General features: G+C 39.6%; 1 protein-coding gene across 1 annotated transcript in view; it reads right to left on the bottom strand.

The window, feature by feature from the left end:
• Positions 1 to 308: 308 nt before the first annotated feature.
• Positions 309 to 12,699, bottom strand: part of XRCC4 (X-ray repair cross complementing 4) — a gene marked incomplete at its 5' end in the record, with an annotated part of 167,907 nt that continues 155,516 nt past the window's right edge. The window contains one exon of the mRNA XM_082013451.1: positions 309 to 447. Coding sequence (XP_081869577.1) covers positions 339 to 447 — 109 coding nt within the window. The 3' untranslated portion in view covers positions 309 to 338. The remainder of the gene's footprint in view (positions 448 to 12,699) is intronic.

Raw genomic sequence — 12,699 nt, 5'->3', positions numbered from 1 at the left:
CAGTTGATCCTGGATTCAATCAGCAGCCAGAGACTGTTAGGATTTAAAAATGCTATGATGGTGCTCTCCTTCCCCATATACACATGATAAAAGATCTACACAGAGGCTAAACTGATTTCAAGGCCATCACAAATCAGGCCTAGCAGGCCAAGGATCTACAACCGCGCAGTGAAGAATAGGGACAAGTGCAGTGCAAGAGGATTAGAGCAATATGTCATCGAATACCACCTCAGAGTAAAGATTTCGGCTCAGTGCCTATAACAAAGCCTTTTAGTTTTATAGCTTATCTCTATTGGAAGCTTTAGTTTCAGTCTTTCAGTTTCTCAGCTAACACATAGCTAGATGTCATCAAAGAGGTCTTCTGGCTCACAAGTGTTTTCCAGTGTTTCAAGAGACATCACATCCGGGGAATGCTTGCCCGATGTCTTCTCTGAGGCCAGATCAGGTCTAGAAATACAAAGCAAAGAGACTTGAAACAAATTAAAATACAGACATAAACAATTTCAACATATACACTACCAAGGTAACCATTTAATAGTGTATTTTGAACTTTTTGTTAAGATTACATGTAAGAGAAAAGTGCTTTTTCTAAGACCTAATCACTTGCTGAGGAGGCAATGGCAAAACAAACAGATGAAATTCAGCTTATAAATGTCAAGGCTTCAGCTGTTTCGTTACAATTTTTAGGACCCTGAGAATGACCATCTCACTCACAATTTCCAGGTGGAGAGCTAGGGAGAGCAGAACAAATGCAGAAGACACACAAAGGGTGTGCTCTTCTCCTCTTGCACACGGTGATGCTCTGTTAACTGCTCTTTATTTCTCCCCTGGTGCTAAGCATGTGCCTGTTGTCCATCAGTTTGACATGGAGGCATACAAAGAATCAGGCTGAGGTGTCTCAAAGGTTCACGCCCCAAAGGTGCAAGCCTCTCTCCAAACAGTAGAGCAGAAGAAAACAAGAGCAAATGAAGAAAATCCTTCTGTAATACATGAATTCAGGTATTCAGGGGATTTCAAATCCCTGGCCTTCTTCTGTATGTATGTTATGTTTACATTTGCTATAAATGTATGCAAATAGAAGCACTTGCAATTCACTGATAAAGTGTATGCTGAGGTGTGGGTTTGCGCTCCAATAGCTGGACACAACAGAGTCCTACCTGAAAACTTCACGCATGAATCAGACATCTGTTGCACTGAATAACGTGCTACTCTGCATCAGTCAGTCCTATTTAGTACTCCTTTGACTGTCCTCATCAACACAGATAATTTAATGTCTCTTGGCTATATGAGCTCCTGGCATTTGCCAAGAGCTCATGTTCACTGTTTCTCCTCTCTCTCCAAGACACCATTCTGGTAAAGATAGCTCTGTGCTTATGCCTGGGAAGGCAAGGTATCCTGTGTTTCCAAAAACGGTGGCATTTGCAACAGCTCCCGATCCCTATAGGAATTAATTTTATATGTATAGGCTGAATCCACAAAAAATCTTTGAATCCCACACAGACAACTTTACTTTTGTGAGCTTTAAGAGGAGAATTATCAATCACAGGTATAGGTGCTTTTGGTGTCAAGATATTCCAGGTCAATATCACTAGCTGCTCTGAAAATAAGACATAATCTCTTAATCTTGGCTCAGTATGCTGTAGATAATTGGTGTAGGAAGTAGGAAGCAGAGCTGATGCGCATCATGCCCAGGTATATTCCACTGGTGTAACCCTGACAGAAGGTGAAAAATTTGCGTATTACCAAGGCCAACACATCAGCCACCAGGATAGGAAGAACTAGACAAAAGTGATGGAAAGTGTTACTCTCAAATGCTGCCATATGAGGTCTTAGTGCAATGAGGCATGCAAAAGCACTCTTAATTTTCAGACTAATTCAAACATTTGCCTTCAACTGCTTCATGCTGTAGAGCCAATATAGTTAATGAAATTCAGCAATTTTTTTTCTTTTTAAATTTGGGTTCAAACAGATTCAGAACCAAGTTTTCCAGAACTGCTACCTAGAAATCTCTAGGGAGCAGAAGTTTTTATAAAACACCACAACCTTCAAAGTGCAATGAGCTTCCTAAGACGCCAGTCACTGTGTGACTCATAGCCTCTCACACTTCAAGTTCATCAAGCCCTTGGAGGTTCAAATCTCTCACTACGATGTTTCCTGCTGTGGACCTGGGGAATGATTTTTGTTTTGAGGTGGAGCCCCCCATGCTCCTGGGGAATCACCAAAATCCCAGTAAATGCTGAGTCTTGGACGCCATCACTTCCTAAGAGCTCTCCAGTATTCAGGCGGGTTTCTTCATCACTCTATTCATCACTCCAGTTCTGCAAACCACTTTAAATTCAAGGTATTGGTTATATTCAGATTACAATAATTACTTTCTCTGGAAGTCTACCTAGATTTCTCTGACAACTCTTACAAAATACTTTCTTTCAGGTCTGAATAAATTGTGTCCAAGCATTTTTTTCCTTTCGGTATGCAGTGACATCTAGACAGATGTGTGTCTCATCAAAAGTCACTTGGACTAGCTGTGAAACAAACTTGCCAGAATCCGATGTTTATGACCTCTGGTCAGCAGGATCAGATCACTCCATGCTGTTCTGACTGCAAGAAATCAACTTACTTGTACCCTACTTTTTTTTTAAATATAGGTGGCATACCCCAACAGTGTGACACTGAAGTTTACTTATTGAAGGTATGTTCTTTTACCTTTCTAGGTCTATCTAAAGTATTAAGTCTCCAGTGAGAACATATGTAAATCACATAGTGGGGAGCCACACACCAATCATTTTAATTAATTCTCTAATTATTCATCAGCAAATAAATTAGCCTGTGAAGACCTTTGTACCACCACAGGCTATTTCAGGTACCAGAAGTTTTTTTTAGAGCATATGCTCAGATGTCTTATAGGCATATAAGACTAGAAGGCATTGGAGACCCCACATTTATTGACTTTGAGGTTTCACCTATTCCAGCGTGTTCTGATTTTGAAAAGCATGCCTAGCAGTGCTTAAGCAATGTGAACAACACTTTTATCCTCATTGGCTAAAATAACTGTTTTTAACACTATACATGAGATCACATCTATAAGCCAAATCACTGTTGAATTTAACATTACACAGCTAAAACTATTAAGCTTCTGTGTTCTTGTAACAACATGGTCCTCATTTAATCTCCAAAAGCTGTAATACCACGCCTGTGAATAAACTCAACCACACTTGCATAGTGGAAGCGTTAGGCTCTTTACATGAAGTTCATAAGCAACTTAATTTTGGTTTTAAGACTTGATGATTCCTATTTGCATGGCAATTATTCACTGAATGCCAACAGCTTGCTTTGTGCTGTGAAATTATTTTGAATCTTGGATTCTCACTGAAGCTGTATTACCATATCCTGATGCATAACTGAGTTAATTTCTTTAAATTGCAGTGAGTTGTATAGTCCTTTCTTGCCAAAAAGCCTGTAAGTAAGGCATTCTTCTTGAAAGTTTATTCTTCTGTTGGATCACTTTTTGAAGTCTTAAACTTAAACTCCATTAACACATCTGGAGAACTGCTGACTATAAGAGATCATTTCATATTTCCTGACATTTAGTTCAAGCCCTTCATAAATTGAGACTGAAGACCAGATCCACAGCTGGTGTGAATCACTGGAGCGCTAATAATGTCAGTGGAGCTCTGCTCACTTACACCAGCTGAGATTCTGGCCCAAGATTTGGAAGAAAGTGGTTACATTACTTGATATTTCTTTCCACAGCTGAGTAAGAGCCATAAGAAACAGAAGACACACAACACTTAGTACTTAACAGCACAGAAACTCAAAGCCATGCAGGGTGATGGCTTTGCATAGCTTGGGAGAAAACACAACGTCTTCTTTTGCAGTAGGACAACTCCTATTTGTTTCTTGTGAGTAATTATTCCTGAGTTCAAACAGACCCCACAGAAGATCTGCACAAGACTGTTCCTGCTGCAACAGCCAGCCAGTTCCATGTGAAGCAGTATGAGGTACAAAATAATCTCCTATGTGACTGCTGAAATGACATGATAAAAAGAGCTTCCTAGTGGCAAAAAGATCAAACAAGTTGTAGCTGTGCTGAAGGAAAATCAGGTCAGAGGCTGCAACATCAGCACAACTGCTCTTCTTGAGGTACTGCTCGCTGGAAAGATGAAAGGTTCTCGCACTTGGCTATGCTTGTATAGCCAGTCCAGGATGTTGTGGTTACGATTTTACTCAAGTTTTTGTTCTCAAGCAACTCTCATGGGATTTGAAAAGAGAAATACCCTTGTAAATTAACATAGCTAAAAAAGTTTCCCAAGAAACTTAAGTAATTTAGAAGGCATATTTGTGTCCTTGGACCATTACATTATTTTCCTTATTTTTCAGTAACTAAAATAATCAGTTCCAATCAAAAGCTGGCATTTTACTAAGAGATGAGATTTCAGCTCTCTCAGAAGATGTGTAGCGGTATTTTAGGAAAAGACTGAATTCTCAGTGTGTATATCTTTCCTTAACTTGGTTTAACAGTTCATTTTTGTCATTAATCCGAAAAAAAATGAAGGCTTAATACCATGAGTAGATATTAACGCAGGATATAATCTGATAAATCTTCGGTATCATAAAAATAGGTGGCAGCAGCAGCTCATAAACAGAGAACTGGTAGACATTACAGCGTGAACAGAGGAACAAAGATGAGGCACCTCAAACACTAACGAACGCTCACATTGCAATTGACAGGGCAAAAGCTCAGAGCAACATTTGTGCTCCAGAGATGCTTTTATTCTATCCCAAGAGAAAAATGTGGATTCTTTGATTTATCAGCAATCTGCTGTCTTGGCTGTATAAACATCGACTTCACAGAAAGTCCTCAGAAGAAAAGTACTCATCAGCCATCGTTATTAAGGAAGGATTATGAAAGGAGCTTTGAGTAAAGCTCATGGCTATACGTAAAACCTTGGACTTGAATAACTGATGCCCCATGGTGTGAGCTCTTGGGAGACATCATATTGACTGCCTATGGCTACTGGCCAAAAAGAAGAAAGTTCAACCATGAAAAGAAAAAGAAATGGTGTAATGAACGACGGGGAAAAGCCATGAATAGATGCATCAAGAACACTATGTGTAGACAGACCTCTTTAAAGTTGAATATTAAAAATGTTAAGTAAGTAGTCTAAATTGAAACTACATGTGATTCAAAATACGATGATATTTCCCTTTACAGAAATGCTATAATGACTATGATATAAGGTATATTATAAAGGTATTTTTCTTTTTAATTCAATTTAAAATGGAAAATGAAACTCAATAATTTGGTTTAGGTTTTGGCAGTGCTATGAGTATTTAACTTCCAGATATTGTCTACTCTGGCATTTATTCCTAGAAATAATATGAAAACAACCCATATATTTCTAATTGATCTTGCAAAATGTAAACCCCAGCAAGTCATGAAGAACTTGCTGGATACAGCCACCTTCATGATCTGAAATTACAGTTGATGGGCTTTTCCCTAAGTTATGTTAGTGAAGAAACTGAAAATTTTTCTGCCAATTTCAATCATCTGAAGAGGGTGGTGGTGTCAGAGTCCAAGCTGTACCTGGCCCCAACACAAATTCATGGCGGCTAAAGAAAAATACTCAAGAAATAGCTGAAAAGAATGGTTTCTAGCTTAAGGGATACTGTCTCCATCCCTCTTAGAGAACCTTCCATGTGTGTCATTTTCCTATGCTCAGTCTATTAAGCAAACAGTTTAGTCTCAGTTCAGGTCAGCAGACAGATAGTAATAATAATAAGCTTGTTCAATTACACAATTAATGAATAATATTTTCAAGGCAGCAACCACAAATTTAACGTTCAGCCAGGGAATCAATGTTCCTTAATAAGCTTCCACCTCTGGCTGAAAGCCAAGCTGCAGCTGCACCTGCATTCATCACCACCATTGCGCCATAAGAGAAGTCTGGAATCCCTTCAATAAACAAAACCTAAAGCAAAACTTCAAAAAACAGGACAATTGCTAAACGCTGTCTTAAGCCACTCAAGAGTGGCAAGCGCCACTCTTTGTTGTCTAGAACTAGAAACTATTAAATGGGGGGTAATTTTGAATTATGCTTATACCAGCTTCTTCTTTACTTATCTCTGGAATCCTTCAGAGGGAGAAAAGTGAACTGGGTATCCCGTAAACATCACAGAAATTGACACAGGGATTGCAGCAAGAACAAACTCACAAATTTGCTTCACTGAGAAGATACTCACGTACCTCTTACTGACATAATTTTTAATATTGATATAACTTCCAAGGACTGATCTAGATCAGTTCTCAACATTATTAATCATCTATTTATTTAGTCCTAGAAAACAGACAGTCTATAGATCTTCAGAAAACCATATGTAAAGTCTAAAATGGCTGCACAGACAACACGTCATGTAAATGAACAATGCTGACAGTACTTTTTTAGGGACTTGTATCTGTTCAGTTGCAAATCACCAATTAACTTCAGTTGACAGAGGTGCAGGTTCTTATTTAAAAAGAACATTCCAGATTAGTAATATAAATATAGTCTTGGATCTTTTCATCTGATCAAACACACTTGTAGATGCTTACTAACAAAGATCTACTTAAAAATGTAATAATAGATGTTGCTTATAAGGAAAAGCCTAAGCCATGTTTGTTTTAGACAAGTGGCACACATTTCTGTGGCTCATTTCCACTTAAACTCCTTCTTCCTTAAATAAACTAGACCACATTCACTTTGAGGAACATACTAGCACCACTACTTTCACTGGGAAAAAAACGCAAATCTCTTAATCATAACTACAAGAGTATATAGTAAAGAAAAACTTGGTTTGTTTAGGAATTTTGTCAAGGTCTTTCACAAATCCAGTACGTTGTAAGTTTATTGGCAAATGCTAGAAGCCATTTCTCATAGTCGTTGGGCGCTATTTATCACATACACATTTATATAACACCAGCACTGGCTAAACTGTGTCATAACCCTTTGCCAGGCTGTCAAACCCTGGCGCTGCTTTCTCTCCCTAACTCTTTCTTATCCCCTCAGGGTGATCACAAACAGATCCAGAGACCTAAGGGGGCAAATAAAAAAAATCCCCAAACCAATTCCTCGGGTAGGAAACGTGTGTCCTTGTGCTCCTCCGTCTCTGTCCCCCGGGACAGAAGGGCTCGGGGCGGCTGCTGCAGCCGTGGCACAGCGGTGCAGCATGGCGGGACGGGTTTTCCATCCCCAAGTCTGAAGCCTGCAGACGGCAGCTGCAACTGCAAACCCACATTGAACCGAATCACCAGATTAAGACCATTGAACTGGAGCAAAATCTGGCAACCCCAAAAGCTAGATTGTGCTTCAGGCGTTCCACGTCTTTTTCACTCCTTTCCAGTGTTGAGGCTCTGAGTTTAAGTCCTAATGACTTCAACAGGTGCTAAGCACTTGCTTAAAGTTAAGCACATGCTTACAAAGCCTCCTGAACCATGGCCTCAGCTTGCAACTCTCTGGGGTCCACCCTTTGCCTTGACTGCTACAGAATGAAACCCACCACTTCACAAATTAATTAAATTAAAATTATTCTTAAAGAAAAATGGATTAGTCCAGCATTCATATGATGAAAAGTTCCCTCTTAATACTAGACTAGAGTACTCTTTACTAAATTACTAGGTATAGCTAAAAACATCCTCTTCTCAGAAGAATTTAGGAGAACCCATGAACATAATCCTAAAAATTATCTTTTAAAAACTCCTAAGACTGGATTAACCAAATTCTTTCTCCCTGCTGAACAATTTGTACATGTACACCTGGGCACCAGCAGAAACCTATTACTGTCCAGATTACCTATTATCCACAGATCTGCTTAGATGGTTTTGGGTCATTCACTTTAATCAGCTTATAGCTGAAAACCACTTTGGATCAGTACCGTATATGGATATGACATGTATGTATTTTCTAACGACAAAGTGCACTTAGAAAGATAGAGCAGCAGCGAGTTCTTAATAAATCTGGGAGCAGTGAATTGAATAAATTGGGAGCAGGTTTCAATTTATAAGTTAAAGTAGAGCAAATAAAGTGTAACAAGCTTTTTCCCCCCTCTAATAGGTCTCTAATAGGTCTCATCGAATATAAAGTTGTTTTAGTACCAAGAACTGTGCTTTCCTTTCTTCTCTTTCTTAACTCCCGTTCAACCTCTGTGTTCCTCCTGCCCCCTCCCCAGCCGCAGATCTGAATTGATTCATACTTTTCTGAAATAAGATCAAATCTTTGATATTTAAGATACAATCCCTGCCTACAGTGACACCTGTGAGAGCGGAAATATGTTGAAACAGCAGGACTAAAAAAAAAGGGGGGGACACAACACATCCAGCCCTTTGAAAACACAAGGGAAAAAGTAAAATTATTTATGGTTGGTTGAGACAGGACAGAGCTGGACACTGCAACAGCTAGTGTTTTCTGTGTTTTCATCATACCTTACCCATCCTTGAGATACCTCCTCATCCAGTGTAGAGAACAGACATCGGCTTTGACCACCTATTTTGGCCAATCCTACTCCTCACTTTGGGGTGGATAAACCAAATGGATATGGACCGAAGAGCCTGGCTCTGACTCCTGAACTCCTTAACTCGCTGATAATACTTCTTCTTACTTTGGACATGTGGGTAAGATTCTGTAACAATCTTCCTTTTAGAGACCCCATCTATCAAAATGTCTGTTTGGTGGGGTAAAGAAGCCACTTTCAAAATATATCTTGTATTATTATATGAAGCAGGAATCATCTGCAGCTCATGATGCAACTGCTGTAAGACAGCCTGTATAGCAGGCTTCAAAAGTCATTTTTTCTCCTCTAAAACTCCAGCTGGCCTCCATTCATTCGAGCTCTCAGGGTCTGCCTAAGCAGCAATATCTGCAGTAAGTACTTTACCAGGAGCATTTAACAATAGACCCAATAGCCAGGTCATTACTTGTTGGGTAAATGCTGCAAAAGAGTCTAGACTATAAGATTTTAAAGAAAGGTTGTACTACCTCCAAAAACAACAAAAACCCAACTAAGCGAAAGGATGGCACTGGCCCTGTGTGTTTCTGTCACAAAAATTCTTATATAAAGAGGGCTTTTCTCCTTAATCAGCCTCTACTTTTTATTTCCATAAATGGTCAAATTCACAGAAAGATTCTTTAGCCCTTAAATTTGAGAGATTTCCATTTTCTGGCAGAACAGTTTGCATACATGTTGTACCAGGATCAAGGGACAATCTCAGCTTACTCATGCACGCATGGATCTCCCGCAGCATTATGGTAGTGAAGGCTGGAGACTTAATTGGTGCTAAACCAGCACCAGTCACACCCCAGCTGGGCGAGCCTGCACTGGGGTTTCTGCAAATCTGTCCCCAGAGATGGAAGGGAGAGGAGCCCAGGAAGGCCACCAATCAAGACCTGTCTCTGCATTAGCAGGCTACCCATCTTGATTTTGAGAAAGGAACTGAGATGACCAATGGACAGGAGTTACAAGACGTGAATTAATGAGCACAGCAAGCTGAAAGGCAGTAACCAACCCTGTATTTTAAATGGAATTTTCTGATTACTACCTTTGCACTAATCTAGGCACAGTTTCATGCAGCCCATGCACCACAAGTCCCTCTACCAGATTGTTCTCAGGCCCCAAGCTTTCAGAGACACTTAGTCAATCAGGAAATTAAGAGCAGGGTCTTGGATAGACTTTAGGCATCTGAGGCTGAACTACAGGCTGATCAAGACTACTAACCAGACACACAAATGCTACCACAAGAATGCGCAATACTGGTGTTATACAGCCAAGCTCCTTCAGGCTGCTGTGCCACCATGCTCACCACTCTTACTTGGAGAGATCACTGGATGCCTTACACTCCAAGTCTGCTCACCACCTGTCTTACTTGGCACTAGGCATGGACACCTGCAAGTTTTATTTCACATGCAGCGTAACTGCAATTTTGGTCATTGTGACGTGCACTGGGCTGAAACCAGTGCCCTCCTGCAATGAAGGAACAGGCCATGTCAGACAGTCTAAAACAGGTAATGAGAGAGATAGTTTACCAGACATTTACGCCATGGGAACAGCTGTCCTTGGATCAACGCTACATTGCCCAGAACCCCTTCTCCAACAGTGGCCAAGGGCAGATGCTCTTCGAAGGGTACAAAGTGCTTGTCCAGCCTCCAAACGTTTGCAGCTCAGAGGCTTCCTGAGCCAGGGTTAATTTCTGTGTATTCAGTAACATTCAGTACATTTCTCTTTCACAAAATGGCCCTGCCCCCCCTGAGCCCATGTAAACTAATATTCCCCAAATCTTGAGTGATCTTCACAGGTAATACATAGGAATACGAAAAACACAACAGAAAACACAGAAAACAATGAAAAGGGGGAAAAACATTACAAAATTGATTAGATACCAATGTACAATAATTTTCTTTACAAAGCCGTTTGAGTTCCACAGCCTAAGACAGATTTTATTTTCAGTTGTGATATATTAGTATAAACCTGAAGTACCTCCACCGAAGTTTTTTTGTACTGGTCTGGTTCAAATGAGCATTCAAATCAAAAACTTTATAAAATTTTAATCTGCAGAGAGCCTTGATAATTGTGCTGGTGCTGCACCACTGACAAATTTAGATAGTCTGCCTTTTTGTGAGTTTCAGCAGAGTGCTCTAAAGGATTTTTTTAATCTTACAAATGCATTAAGAGAAAAGGGAGCACTACACAGGTGGGCAACTGGGACTTTATTAGGAGAAGGTGCATGTCAATCAGAGTAGAATAATTGTGGTGTACACATGAAACAGATGCTGCCTGTGTAAAACAAGCCAGTGTGATATACAGATGAATCACTGACAATGCAATTACACCTGCACCTTGGGTTATTGGTAACGGGTCCACTTATTGGAAACACGTCTAGTTTTATCCACACTACAGTATTGGGAAACAGGAAAAGAGTAACGCGTATTTTTCAAGTACACCTCATTGCCTGAGATCTTAATTTTTTTCCAGAGGAAAAATAATAATCAATAGTAGTTTTCTAGTCCAACATCACAAGAAAGTCATTGTCTTCTGTTAATTAAGATTGTGACAGTTTTAACATTTTGAATCTTGATTCTGTCTGAAATAGGTATCTTTGCAAAAGAGAGAGAGAGGGAGAGAGAGTGAAAGACCAAGACAGAGAGGAATTCCCATCTGAAACAGCACATAACTGCCTCAGCCCTGGCATAAATTCTCGTGATCAGAATGAGCAGTTCAGATAGGACAAGTGGATGCAAACAATATGAAAGACCTAGTCATTTAAAAAGCCCTGCCTTTTTTTTTAAAGCACTATTATAAATAAAAATGTTTGTTTGAAAAGCTTCCCAATACATCTGTCAGTCAGAAAGCATTTCTGATATCATTAGGAAAAAAAAGAAGAATTTTTCAGAATTCAGTCTGAAGCCTGGATTTTCAGTTCAAGCTTAGCTTAGCTTTCTTTTTAATAAAACCAGCTTCTTCCAGAGCAGAGTTAGACTAAGTCACTGGCACTTTTTAAATGATTGCACATGGAATTACCAAAGCTTTTCAGCTCTCAGGACTCATCTCAGGGGTGACAAGTTCCTGCTGTCACTTGTTCCAGCACAGTGCAGAGTAAGCTGCAATTCCCTCTGTGACATTTCTGGCACGCAGCCCTCCTAATCCCCCAGTGAATCTTCTGAAGACTTTTATTTCTAACAATATGTAGCATAACAATTGACTGTATTGTACATACACATATATACTCTTGCCTGTTAAAGATTATAGATCTGGTCATAAAAGATGGGTAGTCTCCCCATGGGCTTTATCTTGCTTTGTATAGAGGTTCTTTGTACACAACACACCAACACCAGCCTTGCAAGACTTAGCAGGAGGTCAGTGGGCTGTGTTTTAAACCTATTCACCTTTTTTCCCCAGACATGCCTGGCCTCACTAGCGAGACAGTAGTCCAAAGTATATGGCCATCCTATTGCTTTTTATCTTCTAAAACTAATGACAGAACAACAAAAAAAAAAGAAACAAAGACGACTGTTGTGTGTGCTATTAGGTTTTGACACAAACCAGAAGCAAGAAAACACACCCAAAGCACATCCTACTCACTGGGTAGGTTTTGGTGGTGATATTTGTGTGTTCACTTTGTGTGTAATTGCTTCTGCATCATTCTGTCAGATACATAGCATTCATCATAAATGTCTGTCTCAATGTAAAGCATACAATAGAATCAATATAGAAATGAATAGGTGCTGATGTATTGATTCTATTCACATTTTTAAACTATGAAAACATTTTAAAGGAACATTAATGAAATAATAAAATAATTGATATTGATTCCTGCAAAAATCATGATACAAGACAGATATTTTGAACAAAGCAGCAAACTGAGAAGGCTGCTTAACTGTGTGGCTGTTTAATAACCAACACAGCTTTTAAAATGATTTATCGACCAGCTTTCCACCAGCTTCTGTGAGAATAGGAATCCATTCTACCTTTTCATACTCGGTATTGCTAATTGTAATAAGATATTCAGGCAACAGTAACAAAAGCTCGTTCTAAATCTGGTGGGAACCGATGAAAGCAATTATGGTGAGGACTTGGTACTGTCAAACTGTCAAGTCTCAAGCTTAACGTAATTCTTTAGAGCTTATGCTTTTGCTCTAGTCTAGCAACACTGCTGTTGAGAATGCAAGGAGACGA

Source organism: Phaethon aethereus (genome assembly GCF_964289735.1).
Source record: "Phaethon aethereus genome assembly, chromosome: Z".
NCBI lineage: Eukaryota > Metazoa > Chordata > Aves > Phaethontiformes > Phaethontidae > Phaethon > Phaethon aethereus.
Note: the sequence above shows the minus strand (reverse complement) of the source record. Positions and strands in the feature narration are given on the sequence as shown.